Source organism: Crinia signifera, chromosome 4 (genome assembly GCF_055691185.1).
Source record: "Crinia signifera chromosome 4, ASM5569118v1, whole genome shotgun sequence".
Lineage (NCBI taxonomy): Eukaryota > Metazoa > Chordata > Amphibia > Anura > Myobatrachidae > Crinia > Crinia signifera.
Genome location: NC_139220.1, coordinates 149,188,304 through 149,213,593, shown reverse-complemented (window position 1 = coordinate 149,213,593; position 25,290 = coordinate 149,188,304). Strand labels below are relative to the sequence as shown.

At 41.7% G+C, this 25,290-nt stretch overlaps 2 protein-coding genes across 5 annotated transcripts in view; one reads left to right on the top strand and one right to left on the bottom strand.

Annotated features, from left to right (window-relative positions):
* Positions 1–15,793, top strand: part of LOC146074532 (kinesin-like protein klp-3) — an 84,223-nt gene extending 68,430 nt beyond the window's left edge. For 3 of the 4 annotated variants that reach the window (XM_083182746.1, XM_083182744.1, XM_083182743.1), the window contains 3 exons: positions 795–981; positions 7,319–7,414; positions 13,809–15,793. In XM_083182746.1, the coding sequence (XP_083038872.1) occupies positions 795–981; positions 7,319–7,414; positions 13,809–13,949 (424 nt within the window). In that variant the 3' untranslated portion in view covers positions 13,950–15,793. The remainder of the gene's footprint in view (positions 1–794; positions 982–7,318; positions 7,415–13,808) is intronic. The other variant, XM_083182747.1, reaches the window with a different exon arrangement.
* Positions 15,794–18,068: 2,275 nt separating this feature from the next.
* Positions 18,069–25,290, bottom strand: part of ZNF277 (zinc finger protein 277) — an 80,957-nt gene continuing 73,735 nt past the window's right edge. Inside the window, exons 9-12 of the mRNA XM_083182742.1 lie at positions 24,939–25,035; positions 22,929–22,971; positions 19,475–19,649; positions 18,069–18,714 (exon numbers count right to left, since the gene is read on the bottom strand). Of these exons, the coding sequence (XP_083038868.1) occupies positions 18,528–18,714; positions 19,475–19,649; positions 22,929–22,971; positions 24,939–25,035 (502 nt within the window). The 3' untranslated portion in view covers positions 18,069–18,527. The remainder of the gene's footprint in view (positions 18,715–19,474; positions 19,650–22,928; positions 22,972–24,938; positions 25,036–25,290) is intronic.

Here is a 25,290-nt window from a genome sequence, read left to right as displayed (position 1 = left end):
CAAGCTGATTGTGGGGGGGGGGGGTGATGCACCCCGGTATCCGGACTATTGTTAGACAGCACTTACATTGACAGCCATTACATCGACACCATTAGTTCGACAGCTCAATAGGTCGACATGTCATTAGGTCGACATGTCATTAGGTCGACATGTCATTAGGTCGACAGCTCATTAGGTCGACATGTTTTTAAGTCGACACTACCATTAGGTCGACAGTGTCTATGTCGACAGTCAAAAGGTCGACATGGGTTTTGTCACTGTTTTTTGAGCTGACATGTGCCGACAGGCGGTATTTCATGCCCTACTATCCACTAGGGCGTGGTGGGAGAATAAAATAGTGTGCCGAGCGCAGCGAGGCACCGTGCCCGAAGCATAGCGAGCGGCTGCGGTACACTTCAAACTGTGTCCATGTCGATTGTGTCGACATTTCGGCCAAAAAACAGTGAAAAAACCCATGTCGACCTTTTGACTGTCGACATATACACTGTCGACCTAATGGTAGTGTCGACCTAAAAACATGTCGACCTAATGAGCTGTCGACCTAATGACATGTCGAGCTAATGGTATGTCGACCTAAAACCATGTCGACCTATTGAGCTGTCGAACTAATGGTGTCGATGTAATGGCTGTCGATGTAAGTGCTGTCTAATATCCGTCCCAGACCCATGCACCCCATAGATACTGGCAGCTCTGCATACAGAAACTAGTTTGGATCCACGAATGCCACAACTCTGAAGTTTACCAGTTTTGATGAAACAAATTGTACAATTTGTAAAAACTTTGTATTCTCCCAGCTCACGCTCTCATCTGATGGTGATCTTAAACGTAAATGGCATTGACAGCATCTCAGGAGTCATATCTAGTGCTACACTCACACTGTGTGACTTGGCTGGTTCAGAAAGAATATCTAAGACAGAAGCTACAGGCCAGCGCTTGGTGGAGGCTGCATCAATTAACAAGTCTCTCACAGCACTGGGACAGGTACTTGCCTTTATAAACTTCAACCAAACTTTGTCTTTTAACTTGACCTACTCATGAAAATATGTGCATTATGGAAGCCCAGTCCCCTGCAGTAATCCATTGTGGTATGCCCAAGATGTTTTATTTTAACTTTTTTGAACATTTTTAGTTCTATTTTTCTCCGTCACACTCAACTGCATATCACACCGGGTCAATTGGTCGACCATAAAAGTTGATCGACAGTCATTAGGTCGACACCACTAGGCCGACATGCTAAAAGGTCGACGGGTCATTAGGCATGGGCAAGGTCGACAGTGAAAAGGTCAACATGGGGTTTTTCACTGGCTTTTTTAGCCGACAGGCGGTATTTCATATATACATGACACCAGTAGAGCTGTTTGAATACCCTGTGTTTCTTCCCTTGTCAACAGGGGAGTTTATGATTAAGGTCTTGTGTTTAGTAAATTACCGTATATACTTGACTATAAGTCGACTCGAATATAAGCCGAGGCACCTCATTTTACAACAAAAAACTGGGAAAACTTATTGACTCAAGTGGGACCCTCACTCGAGTATAAACCGAGGGGAGCTTTTTCAGCATAAAAAATGTTCTGAAAAAGTAGGCTTATACTCAAGTATATATGGTATACATATTTTGGTACTTGTTTCCTAGCACGGCCACAACGATTTAGATCGTTGTGGTCGTAAGATAAAAAATCGGATCGATCGCATCGCATGCGAATTGGTCGCATACGATGCGACCGATCCGACCGACCGATTTTTCACCCGATTTTTTTTTTTTTTCACCAGATTTGTTTCAATTGCCCCCCCAAATGTTACTAAGTGGGCTAGACCCCACGATAGACGTCAACCCGAAGCGTGGCGAGCGCAGCGAGCCCGCGAGGGGCGGCGGTGCGCGTCCTCCGACCTTTTCATTCCCCTACTATCCACTAGGGCGTGGAGTGAGAATAGAATAGTGTGGCGAGCGCAGCGAGCCACCGAGCCCGAAGCGTGGCGAGCGCAGCGAGCCCCGCGAGGGGACGCGTCTAACTTCACAGGTATACGCGTCCGCTCGCCACGCTTCGGGCTCGGTGGCTCGCTGCGCTCGCCACACTATTCTATTCTCACTCCACGCCCTAGTGGATAGTAGGGGAATGAAAAGGTCGGAGGACGCGCACCGCCGCCCCTCGCGGGCTCGCTGCGCTCGCCACGCTTCGGGTTGACGTCTATCGTGGGGTCATGGCGGGCACATAAAAAATGTGAAATGGGTCATATTGGGCCATTTCACCTTTTTTATCATTTTACCCTATGTGAGATGGACTTAATCAAGTCCATCTCATCTTGTGCCATTATAATGGCACAAGACCGACGCGATCCTCCCGATTTCAATGTTAAAAGATTTTTTAACATTGAAGTCTATGGAAAAATCGGGTCAATCGGTCGGTCGCATCGCGGCCGATTTTAATTGGTCGCGACCGACCGATTGACCCGATTTCTGTCATTCAAAGTATGAAAAAATTGTAAAAAATCGGCCACATCGTGAGGATCGTGTCCCTTAATTAAGAGCCACGATCACTCACGATTGTGGCCGTTCTAGGAAACAAGTACCCATATTTTAAATCATATGGTTGTAAAACAATCAGATCCCTCAAAAACAGTTTTTAGCAATACCACATTACTTTAGAAATCATACCTATACTGTTATACCAAATTTTATGGATAGTACATTATTTAATTTTAGCAATTAAAAAATTCTTGTCTAATTCATCATAATAATCCATTTAATAAAATGAATGAAATATTCACAATGACAGATTCTCATCACAACAATTGACACGGAACACAATGTCTGCAAATTGTACTTTTACATTAACAAATAGTGCCATCTAGTCACAAGCCCAGCTGTCTGCATCTTCATAAGGTAATTCCCTTACCATGGAAACAAAGCAACATAAATAAAAAATCACACATAGAGAGAGAAAGGCCAGGAGAGCACTTGTACTGAAGCTTTTTTTTGTGTTTTGTTGTCTTGAGTGCATGTTCAAAACAAATGTCACTAATGAAAGAAGTTGTGTATTGCACAATGGACACGAAATACTTTTTATCTACTTGCCAACAGTTCTCAGAAGACTTTGTGTTTTTCAGCGGGTTTCGTAGCAGACATCATGTCAGAAAAATCAGATACTGTATACTGTATGCTGTACAATGTTCTCTGCCAAGGCTCTATTTTACAGAGTATCTTCACAAGATCTCTTAACAACATAGACCTTTCATCTCCGAAATGTCCCAGTCGCAGCTCTTCCTGTGCAATTAAAGGATTTCATTCTTCAGAAATTTGGTTAAGATATACAATCTATAGCAGAAACAATTCTGCCAGGTTGTTATGTGAAATGCAAAATAAAAACAAAACAAACTAATGAGGCTTACACACATAGCGATAAAGGGCTATTTTCTAAGCGATCTGACTAGATTTCTTAGAAATGAAACACTTCGCTGTGTGTGTAGGGCCCATAGCAATAGCGATGCACTGCCCCGCGCATCGCTGTTGCCAGGAGATGTATAACCAGCCTGATGGATAAATCTAGTCAAATTGCTGTTTTTTTGTGTAGTGGGCGATCTGCATTAACTTGCTTGACTGAAATCCCCCTTTCTTAATTTACTTGCTTAAATAAAATCTCCCATGCTTAATCACGGGCGCACATCGCTGGCACTTTGTGAGCGCTCTAGATTCAGGAAAGTGCAAGGGTAATCTCTCATGCTTTTTAAGATATATTAGAGCTGGATTTAGACTTCATGGGGCCCTAGGCAAGATACTGGTTTGGGGCCCTCCTCCCTCAAACAATCCATAACACTGTATGTTCTATAATACCCTTACCCATGCCCCTTATCTAACCCAGACCCAGACTGCAGCACCAAGCTTAATTCCCTAACCAAAACCCCTAATCTAACATAACACCTTAAACCAAACTACTACACAGAGAATACTACCCTATCCCTAATACCATAACCCACCATCTTCCATACAGTAACGTCCCCTGTACACATTATGCCAAGTAATTATGACAAGTAGTTATTTCTGTTGCAAAAACATGCCAGCTGTCACTGTTTCCAAATGCATTTTCTGGTTCTCCTGCAGGCAAGAACCTGGCTTACTAGCCTTCAATGGCTTCCAATCACATGCTGGTCTCTGATTGCACAGTCCCAACCTGGACTGTCTAACTCCCAGACCACCAACTTGGCTCTGTTTTCACAGGGCAGTTTTTTTTTTCCACACACCCTTTTCATTCCTTGTGTAGGCGAATCCCTCCAGCCCCACACTGGAGGCCTTGAAAAAGCCATATGTGAAACGCGCGTTGGCCAGTATGCACGTGCTGTAGCAATGTGTGTCAAGATTGTGTATTAATTAATGATTTGTGTAGTCTCATGGAGCTGAAATCGGAAATCAGCACAACCATTGTGCAGTATCAATATACCGCTCAGCGGAGGTTCGCTTAGTCCTACATAGGAAAGCTATAACCAGCATAATTCTTATGCAAAGTAATACATCGCTCAGCGGCAGTTCTAACGGTTACTGAATCTAGACGTGTACCTGCACTAAGCTGTAATCATCAATACAGTGCAAACACACCGCTCAGCGGGGTTGTACAATTGTCTACCCTAGATAAGTACCGCACAAGCTATAATTAGCATTACTATCGTATTAGTTAATGATTTGTGTAGTCTTATGGAGCTGAAATCGTAAATCAGCACAACCTTTGTGCAGTATTAATATACCGCTCAGCAGAGGTTCGCTTAGCCCTACATAGGAAAGCTATAACCAGCACAATTCTCATGCACAGTAATACACCGCTCAGCGGAATTCTAACGATTATTAAATCTAGACGTGTACTTGCACTAGCTATAATTATCAATACAGTGCAAACGCACCGCTCAGCGGGGCTGTACAATTGTCTACCCTAGATATGTGCCGCACAAGCTATAATTAGCATTACTATCTCACACAGCAATTATATTGCTCAGCGGGACCCAAGAGTCACTTATCTTGCGGTGTGCCGCACAAATCACAACCAGTACAAAACTACCTAGCGGGGGTTTTTACAATTATCCAATTTGGATGTATACCGTATATCGCCTATGCCGGTAAATTTTTGACAGCGCACAGACCGCATGTATAATTGGTGGGTCTCAGAGCAGCGCTGTAGCCCACATACTGTATAGCAGATTGTACCGCTTAGCGAAAAACAAGTGCATGCCCAATTCAGGAGCGCACTGTGCTATATGTCGCCTACATTTGCCTATTACCAACAGGGAATGAGGTCTGAAACCTAGCAGACCAGTTGACATAGCAGGCAGAGACAGCACATAAATCTCTTCGTCTGTACCCAGTCAAATGCGACATGTGCTCTGATAAATAGAGCACCGGACGATTAGATATTGTGTAACCAACATTGGAATTGTAAAACATAACCCCGTCCCCGCAACCGAATCTGTAACTTAACAGAAAAACTTCTCCTGAGACTTTTCTATTGGTACCCCAAATAAGCGAGTGACTGTAACACAAAATAACTTTACGAATAATCACTCGCATGGTACACACTCTAAATCAATAACGTGATACTCCTACAGACTACAACAATTGTACACCAACTAATTGTATCAATTATAGATTTGCAATTATCAGACTAACGTAAGTCCGTCCAATATATCATAACAGCCGCTTACCCCAATACCCACCGTCCAAAAGGACAAATTGCAAATTGATAGAGGGACCTGGTCGTACACACCACCAGATCACCCATGCAATTTCTGAATAGAGGGATCCGACTATAAATATTGTTAGATCGCCCATGCAATGCTCCCTACAATAACTTGTGTAAAGCACGAAATTATACTTGTGTTTAATATAAAAATCACGTTTGCTTAATAAGTGATTTCTCAGTAAAGCAGAGTGCTGCATGTACACTATTCTCATTCTCCTAAATGGTGTATAACAGTAACACACTCTCAGGACATACGATCCAGAACTAATTGGAACCCAAATAGAGGTGCCCGACCGCACACACGGTCAGATCACCCATCCAATCTCTTCCACAAAAACACCCAATTGGAGCATACACCTGAATAGTTCCGGCCTCAGGAAAGGATTAATTGCCAATGAATAGAGGGACCTGGTTGTACACACCGCCAGATCACCCATGCAATCTTGAATAGAGGGATCCGACTATAAATATTGTCAGATCACCCATGCAATCCTCCCTATAATCACTCGTGTATAGCACGTAATTATACTTCTGCATATTACAATAATTACGTCCACTTATATAGGTGTTGTTACAGTGAAGCAAAGCGCTGCATATACACCATCCTTATTTTCCTTATAATAGTGTACAACAGTGACACACTCTGAGGACACACGACCCAGGATTAATTGGAACCCAATAGAGGTGCCCGACCGCACACATGGTCAGATCACCCATCCAATCCCCCATTGGAGCATACACTCGAACAGTCACGGCTTCAGGGTACACAATCAAGGATTAATTGGAATTCAATAGAGGTTTCTGACTGCACACACATGGTCAGATCACCCATCCAATCTCCCCTGAAAAGTACCTGAACGCAACATCTATTGCAAAAAACAAGATATAATTCACGACTTGTTGTAGTGAAGAGGAGGAATTTCACGCCACGACCCATCAACATAAGACACACACACAGCACATGCATTTTTAATAATTGTTCAATGTTTTTGTCAGTCATGTATGTAGCTTATATTTCACTTTAATGGCCTTCTTTTTATCAATATCATTAAAAGTTAATTTTTAAATAATATTCATTCTTCTTTCTAGTGCGCCAGCCAAAAAGACAATCCTTTTCTGTCTCTTTTTTTGTACCATACCCATTGTCTTTGGCAGCACCCCCATATATGTATCCATTGCAATTGCAGCATAGCAATGATAAACTGGGGAACTAACCAATATTCAATCAATATCCTTGTGCAGAACTAACTTCCCCAACCCCTTGCCCCCTTTTTTGATATACTTCTATGGGGTTACGGCCAGCTAGAGCTGGCATAACCCCCGGAGCGGAGCCCCGCCTGGAGGGACTTTAGTGCATTTCAAAATGCGGTAAAACCCCCAAAACTGGGTTTTTACAGCAATTTTTGTTTAGTATAAACCATGCTTAGACTGTAACTTAAGTAACAGTGCCGTGAAACATGGTTTAGTGTGACATCTAGATATACTGAGTTATTTATATTGCAAATTAATATGGGGATGTGCAGTATATTTTTCCATTATGTTATTTATATAACAAATAGAAATGCTGTATTATTGACTGTAAGATATTGACTTGACAGGTTTTTACAGCATTAAAGAAAAACTCCCTGCATGTGCCCTACAGGAACTCCAAACTCACCCATCTCCTGCAGCCCTCGCTCAGTGGCCAGGCTAAGGTAAACGATCAAAATTTATGAATCTTTTGAATTATTTATAATAAAGTCCAAAATACAGTATTTTACACAATTTCACTGCAGTAACAAAACATTAGGGGGAGATAGTTTGCCAATCCCTTTATCATTCATCCTTGGTACTTGTCCACAATATTAAAGATTTTTTTTTCAACACTTGTTAATGTTTGGAGCCGTAAAAGCTCATACTTAAGTCTAGTACTTTGGGTGAAGCTGTCACAATCCCGTACCGTTCCTACCAACTCGGGAATTGGCTCAACCTGACACAGGGGTGCGGAGTCTAACCGTGCCGGGGGTTTTCTGCCAGTGACCCCTCCAAGCGGGATTTGGGATTCAGCGGCACCCGACACGTCGGTTGCGGCCCCTTGGTCAGGTTTCCCGTATGAGTTGGTAGTAGGGATAGGGATCATGGAAAACGTGGTCGTCTTGCCGGGTCGAGATCAGGATGGACAAGCAGGCACCAGGGGATAATACAGAGTAGTCCAAAGCCAAGCCGGGTCATACACAGAGGAGCACAGTTCGCAGTACAGTGGGATGAGGCTGAAGAATAGTCCCTAACACGCGGAGGTCAAACACTTGGAGCACGGATCAAACACAGGGGAATTACGGAAGAGTGGTCAGGAGAACAAGCCGGGGTCAGATTTAATGAGAGGGTTAAGCACAATACTACAACAACGCTGGAGCAGGTGTGAGCCTATACTCTGCCCCCGATTGCCTGCCAGGGACTTCCTTTTATCCCTGCAGGCTATCGGGTTAATTTCCTGCCTGTAGCTTTAAATCTAAGCTAGAGCGGCGCGCGCGCCCGTCAACCCGGAAGCCGCCTGTCCGCTGTCCCCGCCGGCGCTGCAGGAGGACCTCTGCCGCCGACGAGGAATACACTGCCTGGACCGCAGACCCCGGAACGCCAGAGTCCTGTCCTGCTGCCGCCGCCCGCACCATCCCTGGGACCGGACCTGGTAAGAGACTCCTGCACTGCGGGAGTGTGTGACAGAAGCAATGCTACACTAGTGTAGCAGTATCTATCTGATAGGGTGGCCAATCCCGGGATCAAGATCGGTGGGATCCTGGGATTTGGCCCCAAAAAAGCTGGGATTTCCAATCCTGGGATTTCGAGAATAGACTGCGCAAGCGCAGTCTAATGCCGGGCAGTATCTGAGCACTTGCTTAGACGCTGCCTGGCTGTTCTCAATGCCCGTTCAAATAATGGGGAAAGGACGGGTAGGAAGATTGTCTGCACACTCTAGATGGGTCACTAGTGTTATTTGGACCCGTGTTGCCCGCTATTTTAATATCACTTGCGGGGGTGCCACTCAATGGTAACTGGGGTGTACAGAAAAACTGTGGTAGCACAGAGGATTGTGCCAAGAAAGATGTTACGCTATATGAGTGCACACTATAATAAACCCCGATAATAAACAAAAGGGGAAAATACCCAGCCCCACAGGCTGTTGCATACAATTCATGTAAAAACAAATTTGTAATTCATATAAAAACAAATTTGTAATAAAATTCAATAAATATATATGACACCAAAAAAAAAAACCCTTCCAAAAAAAGTGACGTGTACCAGTAAAAACTACACACAGAAACGAGAAAAAATATCAGAATTGCATTCTAATTGCAAAAGCAACACAAATATATACGCTGTGAAGTAAACAGGTCCAGAGAATCAACCTGTGAATTCATATATAAATAAGTGTGAAAATAAAAACATACTTCTATGATGAAAATATAAATCAGTAGACACACATAGAAGATTGGTGCTTGCACTCACCCAGACAGGGAAGTGCAAATCCTTGCTAAAAGGAAGAATAATCCCAGAATAAACAAGGGACAATATCTAATAATACAGGTTGCCACATATAAAACCTACAACCAAAGCACCTGAGCACCTAAGCAAAATTAATACCAGCACCCACCCAGACGGGGAAGTGTAAGTCACTACTGGTAGAAAATCCTAAAATAAAAATAAAGGAATACCTAAAGTGACAAGTGCGAGTAAAAACTACACACAGAAATTAATAACCAGTAGAATCCCCTCCCCTAAAAAAACACCAACTGGGACAACACAATTCCAAGGTCTACCAGAGCTAAAATCTAAATCAGAATCCAACACACACCTCTCTCTAGAAGAGGAAAATGCTATGTTGAACAATTGACAATTATTGAAAAATTAAAAGTTGTTTACTAGCACCTATCCGCACATAAGATACATTGAAAGTAGTAAATTGGGCTGTAAGCCAACCTAGGCAACAGTGCACAGACACAACAGACCCTAGAGATACTTCCAATCATCAAATATAGTGCAGCAGACAACGGGCTCTGACTTCTTTTTTAATACTCTACTCTTTACACTATCTCATTTCTTTGTATGAGCACCATGTTTATATGTATATGATTTTAAACTCTTTATTTCACCTATAAAGAAACAATCCTCTTCTGTTCCTACAAGAATAAAAAGGAATCAAGACAAAGGGGAATCTTTTAAAGAATGTTTATTAAAAGTTACATTTTACTGAACTCATCATTTCAATACAGTGAACAAAAGTAAGAATAAGAACTTCTTTATAGTGTGCACTCATATAGCGTAACATCTTTCTTGGCACAATCCTCTGTGCTACCACAGTTTTTCTGTTCTCAATGCCCGGCCTGCGGCACTGCACAGCGTGACAGTAAGAGGTCATGCAGCACAGATGGCACAGCAGCTCCGCCCACAGCATCGTTGCCCGGCCCGGCTCCCAGAAGCGCCTCAAGCAGCAACAGCATTGCTTCTGCCCACACCCTGCCATAAAGGTAGATATGAAGGATGGCCAGGGCATTTTTTATTTTATTAGGGAAGCCAATCCCAGGAATGGGCATTTTTTAACCCCAAATTCCGGGACTGAAAAAATGCCATGGGATTGGCATCCCTACTATCTGAGCCTCAGATCAGGACTGAAATAAGTAACATAGTAATTAAGGTTAAAAAAAAGACATTAGACCAGCTAACTCAACCTATAGGACTTGTAACTACTGACTTGAGTAAGTCATATCTATATGATTCCTTTAGTGGCCAAGAATGTATCCAGTTTTGATTTAAATTCATTAAAAGTAGTTGCCGTAACCACCCCCACCGGCAACGAGTTTCAGATTTTTACCGCTCTATTGGTGAAGAATCCTCTTCTTAATTCAGTAGGGATTTTTTTTGTCGAGCCTCAAAACATGCCCGCGTGTCCTACCTACAGCCCTGTTACTGAACAAATCATGTTGCAGTTCCTTATGATTCCCAATGCTGCATTTGAACATGCTAATCATAACTCTTCAGTGAAAACATATTCAGCCTGGTTAGCCTATCTTTGTATTCTAGTGATTTGAGACCTTTTACTAGCTTAGTCGCCCTTCTCTGTATCTGTTCCAATTCATTTATGTCCTTTTTAAGGTGCGGTGCCCAGAACTGAACACAATATTCCAAGTGTGGTCTAACCAATGCCTTGTAAAAAAGCCACTCTCACATTGGCATCCCTTGAATCCATTCCCCTTTTAATGCTTGCCACTTGAGCAGTGTGCACTATTACTCAATTTATTATCTATGATGAGTCCTTCTCCACTGCAGAATTCCCTATATTAACTCTGTTTAGTCTATAAGTACAGTAGCTTGTTTGTTTTTATTACCATAATGAATTACTTTACATTTTCCACGTTTCCGCCCACCTTTCCAGTTTAATTAAGTCACTTTGTAGTGTCTCTATATCCTCTCCTGAGTAAATTTCCTTACTCACTTTTGTGTTTCGTATGCAAATATTGCAATCTTACCCACTATGTCATTACATAGATCATTAATAAATATATTAAACAAGGTGGATCCCAATATTGAACCTTGTAGGACTAGGACTATGGTCTAGGACTAAAGTTTACGGACAAGCATCTGGCTTTGACTAGCTATAAATCATTTATTCTATAAATTTAAAGCAAAACACAGGGAGATTATTTTATTATTTAAACAAATTTTTCATGCTTTATTCAATTTTGTAGACTAAATAGGGACAACACACAGCAAAAAACGAGGCATGGTCTTGCGGGGAAGGGTGTGTCCACACATTAATACCACATAATGCCTCACAATATTACTGACCCTTTTGAACATTTTGCCACAAAGTAGTGGTACACCTTATACACAGAATACCACACAGTAGTACCTACTTTATAGAAGTATGGACGAGAGGGAGGGCTAGCAGGTGCAGACAGGATGGCTTTTCTACATAGGCCTCAGAGTTCGAAAGTCTCAGAGAGGTCAACCCAGATAGGGTTGCATGCATAGCTGCAACAATCCCCTCAGTTACTGACACCTGCTCCTCTTCTGTGCTGCTGACTCATGCCCTATGCACTCTATCATGCTGGATGCACTGCTAGCATCACTGCAGGCACTTGTCAAATAGATATTAAGCCCTGTACACATGCATTGATTTTTTCCCTATTTTCGATTTGATTTTGCTTAAAGAAGCAAAATCTAATCGAATCCTAAACGAAATCGAATGGTTTTTGTGTCACTTTTGATCTACATTCGATTCGATGCGTGCTCCCGTTTTCACAAGATCAAAAAGAAAAATCTACTGTGCAGCCAAGGAAATATCGAATTCGATCTAGTAAATCAAATGTGTACAATGTACCATGAATGTATATCGAATTCGATATCTAATGCAAAAGTACATATATAATGCCAAATCAAATGGAAAGATCTAATGTCAGATCTAATAGAAAATCGAATCTAACATTGAATCAAAAGCAAATTGATGTGTGTGTACAAGGCTACAGTGTGGGTGACTGCAGGCATTCTTGGCTCTTTGCAGCAGCATGGACCACAGTCATAGTTATGACCCTTCTCCCACACTGCCAGCTCCTCCTTAGTGATCAGGAGCCTGGTGTTGCAGTGTGATAATATCTTGCAGCTCTCGCTCCAAATTTGTCAACACCTGGTGTGGTCTGCGCTTCAAGTAATGATGCCACTGCAGTGCAGGGATATTGTAATCTTAGCCCAGTTGATTTAAAGTGTCCATTTCTAATTTGTCCCTTAAATTGCAATTTTTGCTATTTTTTTTATTGTATACTGTATTATGAAAACCATGAAGCAGTACATACCTCCAAACATTCCTGGCAAAAAATCAAGACTCTATCACCAGAATTAGCAAAGCTGGCAACAGTGATGTTCAGACCTACCTGTTCTTAATGCTTCTTCTAGGGCAGTGATGGCTAACTACAGTTAGCCATCACTGCTGCTACAGTTTTGCTATTTGGCCATGCTAAAACTGATGCAGGACATGCTGGGATGTGTAGTTCAACAACAGCTGGAGTGTCAAGGTTAGCCATCACTGTTCTATTGTCTTAAACTCTACTTTATAAATATATGGAAAAAAGAGAAAGTTGGGAGGAGCGCGCCTCTAACTGGCAGCTGGTATGGGGGTTGTCAGCCCCAATAAAAACTGGTACCAAAAAGAATGCAGATGTACCAGCGCCGGCTGTTATTAGTGAATAAATATACTCAATGTATAAAATTAAGAGTTATTTTAATACAGTATAAAAAATACATATGGAAATCCATTAATGCAATAAAAACATGTTAGAGAGCATATTACCACTGGATGTGCTTTTAGATGGTAATTGGGATATGTCTCCTTTAAATGTATAGCGACAGACGATTGACCAGGTAGCCAGCAATTTCCAATGGGTTGTTGGTGGAGACCCATTGGAAATTGCTGGCTACCTGGTCAATCGTCCGTCGCTATACATTTAAAGGAGACATATCCCAATTACCACATTTTTTTAGGCATACTTCCCTGTCCCTTGGTGGTGCCCGGTGGTCCCTAGGCGTCCAAGTTGTCCCCAGGAGTCCACAGCAGGCCTTCAGCACCGTCTCCGGCGGTCCCAGGAGTGCTTTGTGCGATTTTCCAGGCGCGCCGGTGACGTCACCGGCGCGGGCGCACTCGCGCAAAGTACTCCTGGGACCACTGGAGACGCTGGAGAGGATGCTAAAGGCCTGCCATGGACGCCGGGGGACTTGGTAAGTATAAAAAAAAGGGTTGGGGGGGGGGGGGATTTGAATTGTTCAAAAAAATCCACGTTATTTGGAATAATTCGGATACGGGATGCACGGATAGGGGATTCAACCTGTACTACAGTACAATAAAAAATTACTATTTAAATCTTTGGGGAATTGGCAGAGCACCACCTAAAGAGGTGGACATGTTTGGAATAGTTAAGAGACTAATTTAAAGCCGCAATGTCTATTTTACATCTCTTTCAAAACCTCACAGACCCTAGGAGGTGTCTCACACACACAGATACTACCAGTTTCATTTTTTTACACACAATTATATTTTCACTATTGTGTTTCTTTGATTTTCAGGCATGTGTTTTTGTGAATATCAGTCCCGACATAAAGGACCTTGCAGAAACGGTGAGCTCACTTCAGTTTGGTTCATCTATCCAACAAATTGCACTTGGCAATCCCACACCACATACGTCCAGTGTAAAGCTTGGTAATTGAAGACATATGACCAAAGAACTGACAAATTGTAAGCAAATATTTATCTATAGATTTGGAAACTGGATCAGAAATAAATTGACCATTATGTGTACCAAACTGAGAAGGTATAGCAAAAATATAATCAAACAATCTGAGAAGGTATAGCAACAAATATAATCTCTAAATTGAACTGGTCTAAATCCATCAAATATAGTAGTGTATTTAGTTGTAGGCCAGTGTCTTCTGTTAAAAACTACTGGCATATAAAATTGCATCAGCACCCTATGGCATATTTATTTCCTATACGCACCAATAAAAATCTGAAATCCCTTAGGTGAGACCGTCTGAATAACTAGAGGAGAGACATTTTGTTAACTGCCTCTCAAATTCTGTTTTATCTGCTCTTTTATTATGTTTCTTTTCCTACATGGGTATGTACATAATTCTAAGTGTCTGGCTTATAGTGGCATTTTATAAGCTACAACTAGTTTAAGAAACCTCATTGAAAATACAAAGTTGGGCCTTCGTATCTCTGATGTGGGATAGCGCATGGTTTCCAAAATTCAGACATTGCGTGACCTTTGAGTCCAAAGCAGTATGTCACCATTCCCCTCTAAACTCTAGTTTATAATAAACTTTGACACCCTGAAAAACAATATAAGTTAGGAGGCAAACATGGGCAGAATACCAAAGAAAGATGTCTGATTTACCAGAAGAATTTTTCTTCAAAATGACCCATCTCTACCCACATTAAAGAGAAATCATAGAAGTACTAATGGCCTAATTCAGATCTGATCGCAGGACAAATTTGTATCAAAATGTACAGAACCACGTGCACTGCAGGTGGGGCAGATGTAACGTGCTTAGAGAATTCAGGTGCCCATACACTAGTAAGATTTTCTTCAGATCTGGCTGGTTGGAACAAAAACATGGTTATGGATGAGTGACAGTTTGTCAGTTTTCCAGCATTTCCAAGCAAATGGTCAACTGTCATTTGCTCTAATCCATAACCAAGTTTTTGTTAGAACCAGACAGATCTGCAGATAAATCTGTGAGTGCATGGCCACCCTTAGATTTGGGTGAGGTGTGTTCTAACTGAAATCTAAATTGCTGTGTAAGAATAAAGCATACAGTATTTACCGTGCAAAGAAACAAAATATCTCACCTAAATCAAATGCGCTCTACACGTTCCATTAGCCCCACCTGCAGTGCACATGGTTTTGTCTATTTTAAGAACAAATTTGTCCTACGATCAGTTCTGAATTAGGCCTTAAGTATCAAGTCCCCACCAGGCCACTCTAGGTTTCTCTAAATGTTGGGGAGGCTGTAGGTAAAAAAGGTATACATTTCTGTATATGATGCTCCTGCAATAAAATAGCTGCATTGTCAGACACCATATATGAACCTTGGAGTGTAACTAAAGTTTTGACCATTAAAAACTTTGGATCTTATCTACTGGGCTAAAAGTTTAAGGGCAAGACCAGCAAGCCTACAAACTAGCTTTAAAAAGTCTTAATGGGGCCAGATGTCCAGCGTGTTATGGAAATGCTTAGAAGCTCCATTTCCACACCTATGACACAGCAAGATCTGAAACCTAGCAACAATGCAGGGTAGCATCTTCAGAAGACCTTTGAACATACTTACAGTATATCATTGACCCTACCTTACACTTATCATAGAATTCACATATAATATAAATATAATAATCATATTATGGCTTAGAGCTATAATAGAATTACATGAATCCAAAAAAGAAAACCGGTCAGTTATGCCAATTGATATTTTAATGCTAGATACAATAAGAACATGCTAGTCCAGATGTATTAATCAGATAGTTATGTGTTATGCTCTATTACTGCTTATGATTGTACTGGAATCATTTGTGTAATAAAAAATAAAAAAAAACTCGCATGACTGCTGAATCAGCTTTATTGTTATAAATTTTGTGTTTTTTTTTTTTTTTTGGTACCCTTTTTTTCCAGCCTTCAAGATATGGAGGTATAGTAATATAGTGATATAACAATGTTAGACAGATGCTGCTTATTTGTCACAATTGTTATCTATAATACATGCATCAGTCTGATAGTGTGACTCTCTACCCTTGTACAGATTAGTCCTGCGAGGCTGCTTCTTTTGCTGACATTGTCTGAGCAGATCGTATAACCATAAATTATTACATTCCTTGTGGAAAATCCAGCACTCCAGTGAAACAGAGAACACAAATGCTCCGGTGCCCATTGTGTTAGGAATAATATTCAGCTATAAATGTGCGGCACTCTGATGACTGGTCTGCTCAAGTAAAAAAAGAAGCAGACTCTGTATTGTGGGCAACGTTTCAGAGCTTTCAGCTCTTTTATTAGGACCAAGCAAGGTCTTGATAAAAACGTTGGCCGCTGTATAGACTCCATGTATATGTGTGTGTGTGTGTGTGTGTGTGTGTGTATGAAAACTGTGTATCCAAAGATACATAGAAGATAGCACTCCTTGATCCTTTTTAAAGTCCAGTATGGCACAATTTATTTAATCCATAAAGTTGAGCATCAGACTTATATGCAAAAACATGGCAATCTTTTGCCTCTAGTAATAGTGGGGGTCACAAGCATAATCACCCATCCTTGCAGTTTATGACACAAGCAGTCGGCAGTCGACGGTTCCATTTCGGCTGGAAGCCTTTCTCACAGACTGACCGGGTCAATCTGTGAGAAAGGCTTCCAGCTGAAACGGAACCGTCGACTGCCGGTGTCATAAACTGCAAGGATGGGTGAATATGCTTGTGACCCCCACTATTACTAGAGGCAAAAGATTGCCATGTTTTTGCATATAAGTCTGATGCTCAACTTAGTAAATACAAACACAGGGGGCCCAGCACTCACTACAACAAACATATGTCCATCCTGAATTAGCTGGGAGGGGCAGCTAATTCAGGATGGACATATGTTTGTTTTAGGCTTATATATTGAGTATAGTTTGGGACGTCAGTCCTTTAGGACGTTAGGGGGTCTAGTATCTGAAGGGTCTAGTTATAAAGGGTCATCTTAAAATTAATAGCAGCGTTATACCCGCGTTAACCCGAAGGAAACCAGAAGGCAAAGAACAAACCATCATTACTGCTGAAGGACTGCATTATACCCAAAAAACTCAGGAATATCATGTGGCCTCAACTCACCTTTGCCATGAGTGGACCAGGCCCACCACCCCTACGGCTGAGAACACCTGGACTACCCCCAGCCCTACCCCTCATGGTGAGCATGGAGCTGTGAGGGGAAGCAGCAGGGTCAGCCTATGCACCAACACTTCACCCATCAATCCCTTGTAAAAGTGTCAGTCCCCTGCAAATGTGTGTTCATGTCTTTTCTCTTTCCCCCCCCTCCTCTCCTGCAGCACACATCAACCCCACCCTGTGCTTTTTCCTGTATTGTGTACCTCCGCAGATTGCACACCCTGCCAGCGCTGACCTATGCAGTGCACCAAGCTGGTTGCCTCAGATGGTATCTCCGCGGACAGGATGTGGATCACGTGGATGTTTCTGTGCAGGGTTTATCATACTACTACAGAAGTATTTGCTTTCCAATATATGCATTGGGTCCTTGTATGGCTCGCCCCTTACAGTTTAACCTTCGTAGTGCGCCCTCCATGGCTGCCTCATCTGGTGCACTTGTGAATGGGATGAAAAATACATGGACCTGAGTATACATTGAAATCATCCATTTTGGGTAGTTTCTTTTAGGGGTATTCTATTTCACCCAGGGTAATCCTACGCAGAGCGCCTAAAATGGCTGCCGCACTTGGTACCTTGTCAGGGTGGAGTACACAACCCATGGAAGTTATTATCCAAAATGCTGCACCACTCCTGCATTATGCTTACTGTGTGCTCAGGGGCTTTTGTCTGTGACATGTCTGTTACTGTACCTCCAACATCCTCTGTATTATGTGCATTGTTTTTTTTTTTTTTTTTAATGTCTGTAAGCGCCTTGAGTCCTGCTGGAGAAAGTGCGCTATATAAATTTTACTTACTTACTTACTTACTTACCTTAACATTCAAATAATCAATTAAATAAATAATGGGGTTTTAGTTCATGACTTGATCAATGCATTTAAGCTTGCAGCCCATCGCCAAGGGACCCCATTTCACTGCAAGGAATATATATATTTATTTATTATGTGCATAATATAAATGATACATCATACACAATGTCTAAACTCACAAAGCATTACTGAAACATTGAATATTTTAGTTAAGCCTGAATATCTGTCTACAATGATATAAGCACAGCAATTAAGCTAGTGTAGTGAACTGATATGGAATTCATTTGCTTAATTAGATGACAAGTATCTTGACAGCTATGCACACCATATTCCCCTGTGCCGTGCCCGAGCGGCTGACACCTACACAGCATGCAGTCTTCATGTTACAGGAGTAGGTAAAATATGGAATAAAAAGAGATCTATATAAAGATGAACACCTGCTGGTGCCATGTGAAATTTTATTCTGTCTCATTTTGTAACACAGTGTTCTTCTCATCTTCAGTTAGTCAGGTAACATTTCCCAGGATCCTCCTAATAAGAGACACACAAGTATGTTGTGTGCATATTATACATTTAGCTCCTCAATCCCCTGTCATGTATAAGCTGGTTTAATATGCTGGCCTGCTTTAGTGCTTCAAGGCTTGACAGATCTTCTGCAATAACCGGGATCTCTTCACCCTGATCTTGTGCCTCTATGTCGTCCTCACTATCAGACAGGGTGCACAGGAGGGAATCATTTTCATAGGTGGGAAAGTAGTACCTGCCACGTAGAAAAAATTGTGAACATGTTGCGTCCCTTGAGGCAGAAAACATATGAGACAGTGGGCCAAATGTATCAAGCTTCACAAAGTGATAAAGTGGGAGTGATAAACAACAAGTCAATCAGCTCTTACCTGTTATTTTTCAAACCCAGCCTGTAACATGACAGGTAGGAGCTGATTGGCTGGCTGTTTATCACTCTCCATTTTATCACTTTGTGAAGCTTGATACATCTGGCCCAGTGAGAGAAAGAGAGATAGAGACATATATATATATATATATATATATATATATCACACACATACAATATTTTAATATATATATATACACACACACACACACACACACACACACACACACACACACACACACACAAACAGTGTATACTGTATATATGTATATATATATATAAATATATTTATATATATATACACACACACACACACACACACACACATACAGTATATATTATATATCTATAGTTGCCCTAATTTATTATGCTGCCTAATACAGTTTTTTTATAATAATAATAAAGTGTTACTGTCATTTCTAATTAGACCAACAATCAAAAACAAATGAGGCTCATGTTGCATATGGTGTCCATGCAATTATAGAGAAAGTGAAAGGAGACAAATATGTTGCTGGTAGCTATAAATGACACCAGGGATTGTTGGCAGTTAGGGCCTCGTCAGTCGTTAGCAGTTCTACAATCTCTGCAATCATCAAATGGTAAATGTAAATGCTGAGTCTGGCAATCTTACTGCGGCTGATCCCACAAGGATCTCTCCGGAAGAACTCCGAGGTGTCTGGCTCCTTCCATGTGAGTTATTAATTCTGTTTTCGACGGAAACTTATCCTGACAGCCGTGGCACCGACACTGATAGATTTGCCTTCTTATATAATTCACTAATTTGACTTGCTGATAGAACTTCAATCCTGTCAGTTAAAAAAAAAAAAACAAGTCAGTAAAAGCAGCGTACGCAGTGCTGGAAATGAGTTTGGCATATGAAGAGCAGTCACAAATGATATCAATGTAAATTAAGTGCATTTCTCTCGCTGCTTTTAGTAGAATGTGTCAGGTCTTTCAGTTCTCCTTGAATTATCACACTTCTGTTACAAGTGCAAGAGTAGTTTTATTTTTTCTTTAGATTTTGTTTGGAATCAGACATCTATTGATTTCCTGTGGGCATGTCTGTGCTAAAACTATCAAATACATTTGTATTTTGTAGGAATGGAAAATGGCAGTAAAGGGTGAAATAGTTAGAGATGTGTACTATGTGCCCAATTCTGATTCACTTGAAAAATGGACAAAACCATGTGCACTTCAGGGAGGGGGGCAGATGTAACATGTGCAAAGAGAGTCTTAGATTTAGGTGGGGTTTGTCATTCAAATTGATATCTATATTGAAGCCAGTATTTACTCTGCACAGAAACAAAATAACACCCAAATCTTATGCTGTGTACACACGGTGAGATTTGACATTAGATTTTGACTATATAGTCAAAATCGCATGCAGATTGCACAGGTTTTTTTACCTTGTGAACCCAGATGGACAGGGCAGCAATGACTATATAGTGCAAATCTAAAGCAGATTGTATGAATTGTATGTAATAGTAGAGAGTTAGCAAAGATTGCATAGCACTCAAATCTTAAGTCGAATAGCAAGGGAATCTCACCGTGTGTACATACCATAACTCTCTCTGCACGTTACATAAGCCTAACCTGCGGTGTACATGGTTTTGTCTATGCTTTTGCAAGTGAACCAGCGGTGTACATGGTTTTGTCTATGCTTTTGCAAGTGAACCAGAATCAGACCCTATGTAAAAGCTATATAAATAGCAGTAAATAAACAGTTGCCTTTTGCTAGCAGCAATCTCCCCATGGACTAAGCAAGCGAAAAAAACATATTTCTGTCCCAGTAGACACAAGTGTTTGTTAATGATAGATCAACCACAGCTTAAATAGCAGCTATCCACATTATGGTGTTCCAATACCATTTATATCATAGAACAGTAAATAAATCCATTGCTGTCTCCTTTCCTCTTCTGACCACAATGGGGAAATTTACTAAGATGGGAGTTTTATTGCACATGGGATGTTGCTATGGGCAACCAATCAGATACTATCTATTATCTTCTAGAAGGTACTAAATAAATAAGTAGATTCTTATTGGTTGCCCATAGCAACACCCCATGTGAAATAGAACTCCCATCTTAGTAAATTTCCCCCACTATGTGCATAACAGTAGTGCTTCTTTCTACGCCTTTATTGGATCATCATCTTCCTTTTTTTGGCAACACTTGATACATAGATTAGGGAAATTACAATGATAGCTTTGGAAAAGTGTTTCTGTAATGCAGAGACTTTACCCTTAAGGTCCATACACACTCGAAGATTTTAATTTCAAAAGACTTTGCCAAAATCTTTGAAAGATATATCTGTCACCAAAGTAGTGCGTACACACTGAGCTATTTTCACCAAAGAGCAAGAGATTTTCAGGAGGCGAAAGACTTTGCTGAAAATCATTCATATATAAGGCAATTTACATAATGGGCGGTGTTTGACTTCCAAGGGAGGGAGCAGCGGACATTTTATTCAGTGCATTTCTGTTCTTGGGGCCTAGTTCAGAAATGATTGCTGGACTGTGTATCAAAGATGTAGCTAAGGCGGCACCTTTACAGGTGCCTCAGTGACAGGGGCATGCCTTCAGCCAATATGAAAGCACATCCCTGTCACTGAAACCGATGTGATTGGGCACTGGGCAGCAGATTCAGCACTGACAGTGACTGCATCTGGCTGTCTCTGTCAGTGCTGTATAGGCATTTAGCTTAGCTGCGGGGCCACTCGTACTTGCACTCAGCCCCGCCGCAATTACCCGATGGCAGGGCCTGCCAAACCATCACGCTGGTCCCGGACGCGTTGATCGCCACACTGGAAGACGCAGAAAAGCTTCCACGCTGCCGCATTACAATTGCCGGGGAACCGGCTGCGAGTCAAACTTTGGCAGTGTGTGGCCCGGCTCCTTCTCTATGGTCTCTCCAGCTCCGCCCCCTGGCCCCTGGGGGGGGGGGAGGAAGGGGGTGCCGGAGCTGGACCCGCAGGGGGGGGGGGGGGGGGGTACGGGTGCCTAGCCAGGTGCCTCATCAGCTGCTGACCCCACTGCACACCACTTGTGGGCAGTGGTGCCGATAATATATACATTGCTGGCCTGTGCCAGCAATGTATATATTACTGGCTAATAAATACAGTAAATAATCATTGGTGGGCAGTGGTGCCAGTACTATATACATTGCTGGCATGTGCCAGCAATGTATATACTACTGGCTTATGGCATAAGCATATCATTGGTGCACAGTGGTGCCCGTAATATATACATTGCTGGCATGTGCCAACAATGTATATACTACTGGCTTATGGCATAAGAATATCATTGGTGCCCAGTGGTGGCAGTAATATATACATTGCTGGCACATGCCAGCAATGTATATATTACTGGCTTAAAAAAAGAAACATTGGTGGCCAGTGGTGCTCACTGCTCCATGTGGAGCAGGACGGAGGGAGGCGGGGGAGCAGGGCGGAGGGGCAGGGCGGAGGGGGTGGGGCGTCAGCTGCAAGCCCCGGGCAGCTGAACATGGAGCCGGAGGACGGAGGAAGCAGGACGGAGGGGGCTGGGCGTCAGCTGCTAGCCCCGTGCGGCTGAACATGGAGCCGTGGGGAAGGTGCTGGGGGACCAGTGCGGTGGACGGCGGGGTGAGTATGAAGCAGGCTGGGGTGGAAGGGGAGGGAGCGGGGCGGTCCGCTGGGTTGAAAGTGGCTAATCTTTCAGCCCGGCGGCCGTACACACACAGCGATGATGGATGAAATACCATTCATCATCGCTGCATCTGCTGGTAAAACCAGCTAATGAACCACCTTACTAGCGATGATGCGGGAGCGAGCATCATCGCTAGTCGGGGATCGCTGACCCATACACACTGGGCGATTTTCATCTGAACAGCCGTTTTGACCGATTTTCAGCTGAAAATCGTCAAGTGTGTATGGGCCTTTAGATTTGCCAACTAAATATTTTCTAGTTATATTGACAGAACTTACAGTAGTATGTCTGTTTGTATGTATGTATGTCTGTATGTATGTATGTCTGTATGTATGTATGTTTGCATGTGTGCAGAACATAGCATTTATTTACCATTACTGATATAATTAACTTTTCTTACCAAGGTCTGTTTTTATTTTCTGTAGATCAAACTGGTGAATGTCCTGAACAGAGACACAAGACATTATTATTTTCATCCTAAATTTATATGGTGCAACAAGAGTTCTGCAGAACCTAACAGTAGGTTACATAAAGTACATATACAGTACAAATGAGAAACACAAGAAAACAGTAAAATAAGCAGTATAAGACAATGCAGTACAAGTACATGTTATATGAACATTGCTGCATCAGTGGTAATACCACTCAAATATGCAGCAGTGTGGCAGCAACCACAAGGTAGGTGCCAATGTAGGGAGTATGGAGTAGATAATAGTATCAGTAAGAGAAGGAGAAGCACATTAGGGGAGAGGGCCCTGCTCGAGAGGGGCAGACATAAAGGGGTGACACAGATGGGGTAAACAATGCGCGTGGGACAGAGAGATTATACATATCTGTTAAACATCAAAATCACTATTTTGCAGTGTGTTAGTTGGAGTTGTTTAATCACACTGTAAATACTATAAAAGGTATGCCATGCATATGGGTTTGTTTTTATAGAGGTTTATGTGCTCATCCTGTGACTATACACTTTATGACCTGTCTTAAGCAGCTTTAGTTAATAATAATTTAATGCGTTATAAATATTTATCGTAGCCTATTTTGCAAATACATTTATTGTAACAGCTTTCAGACAAAAAAAAAGATGTCAGTGAATCACTGTTATGATTTGAGGTTATCCATGTCATAACTTAAGCAATTTAATATGCAAAACCAGAGTTTGTTCGTTGCCTTTTACAGGTTTTGAAATTTCATGTAAAGATGAAACAGGTTTATTTGACATAGCATAATCTGTTTTATAAAGCTGGCCATTTGTCTACAGATTTATTGTCAGATCTGGCTGGTTGGAACAAAAATCTGGTAATATCTGAGAGACAGTTTGGCAGTTTTCCCGCATTTCGAAGAAAATGGTCAACTGTCATTTGCGCTCATCCATAACCAGGTTTTTGTTCCAATAAATCTGTAGATGTTGTATGGCCAGTTTTTGGCTGCCATATTGCTCTCAATACTCACAAGGGCAGATATTGTGCTGCTATAGCTCATCTGCACTTTGCCTCTTATCCAGCAAAGCAAGAAACCATAAAATTTCAGCTGTCAGAGGGGGCGAGAGAAAATTCTCATAAAATACGTAATAGTCCTGCATCTTGCCTCCTTACCAGTCCCACGGGGCATATCCGGATCTCACCCACAGACAGACTATCACAAACACTGCAGCTGCATAGCACATACCAGCAGTGTGAGCAAACTGTTTGGAGACCCAAACTGTACCATAAAGAAAAGGTAATATTTCCACTTTATCTGTTTCATACATACATGAAGTTCAATGTAAGTGTGAAATCGCTATGGTTACAGCACATTTGACGCTTACACTTGCTCGTTACTTCTCAGCCCTTATGCCAGTGGTTCCCAAACTTTTTTTCACGGCAAACTAGATTAGAAGAATATGCGTCAAGGCACCACCCCTAGGTGCAATGTTCGCTACCGAGAATTTCAGAAAACAATATTAAATTAAATAAGTTGTGCTTATATGTCATCCTTCGGTCCCAGTTATGTGTTGGACAGAATTCACTTCTGTTTATCTACATATTTTAAAACTGGAAGCCTCAAGCACTGATTTTGCCTATTACATTGCCCATAAATAATTTGAATTGGTTCTGGACCACCAAACCGAGGCACCCCTGCAAGTGCTCTGAGGCACCCCAGGGAGTCTAGGTGCAGTTTGGGAACCACTGCCTTATGCTAATAGTGTCACAATATAATAAGCAACTGCTTGCTCTATTTGTATCAAATCAAAAATGCTGCTCGCAGTTAACCAAATATTATCAATTTATATCAATGCAAATATCAACATCCATTTTTTAGAACATGCCAGTTGCCCAATGAGACCTGCTACAAACACATACTGAGCAGCTGTAAGTGTAATGGTATATTAAGAAAACGGACAAAAGGTTCAACCATCTTACAAACATACCTTCATGTGACACAGTAATGTTTCAGTTGTATCAGCTTGCTTGTCACAAAACAGACAGACTGCAGACACTGGGTGTTCCTCCCAATCAGACCAATCCCTAAGAACACAGAAGAATTAGTGAATCCACATTCTTAGGTGGAGGATGGAACAAATGAAGGTAATGGAAGATTGCTCATCAGAATAAGAAATAGAAATTACTTTTTAAACGCAAAAAAATTCTGAAACCAGTGAGATCTTTAAGAATGACTTTTTGGATAAATGCAATACATAGTACTAGGAAATGCTATCACAATGCAGGCCAGGCTGGAAAATAACTGATGGCAGCAGTAAGCCTAAAGGTGCATACACACTA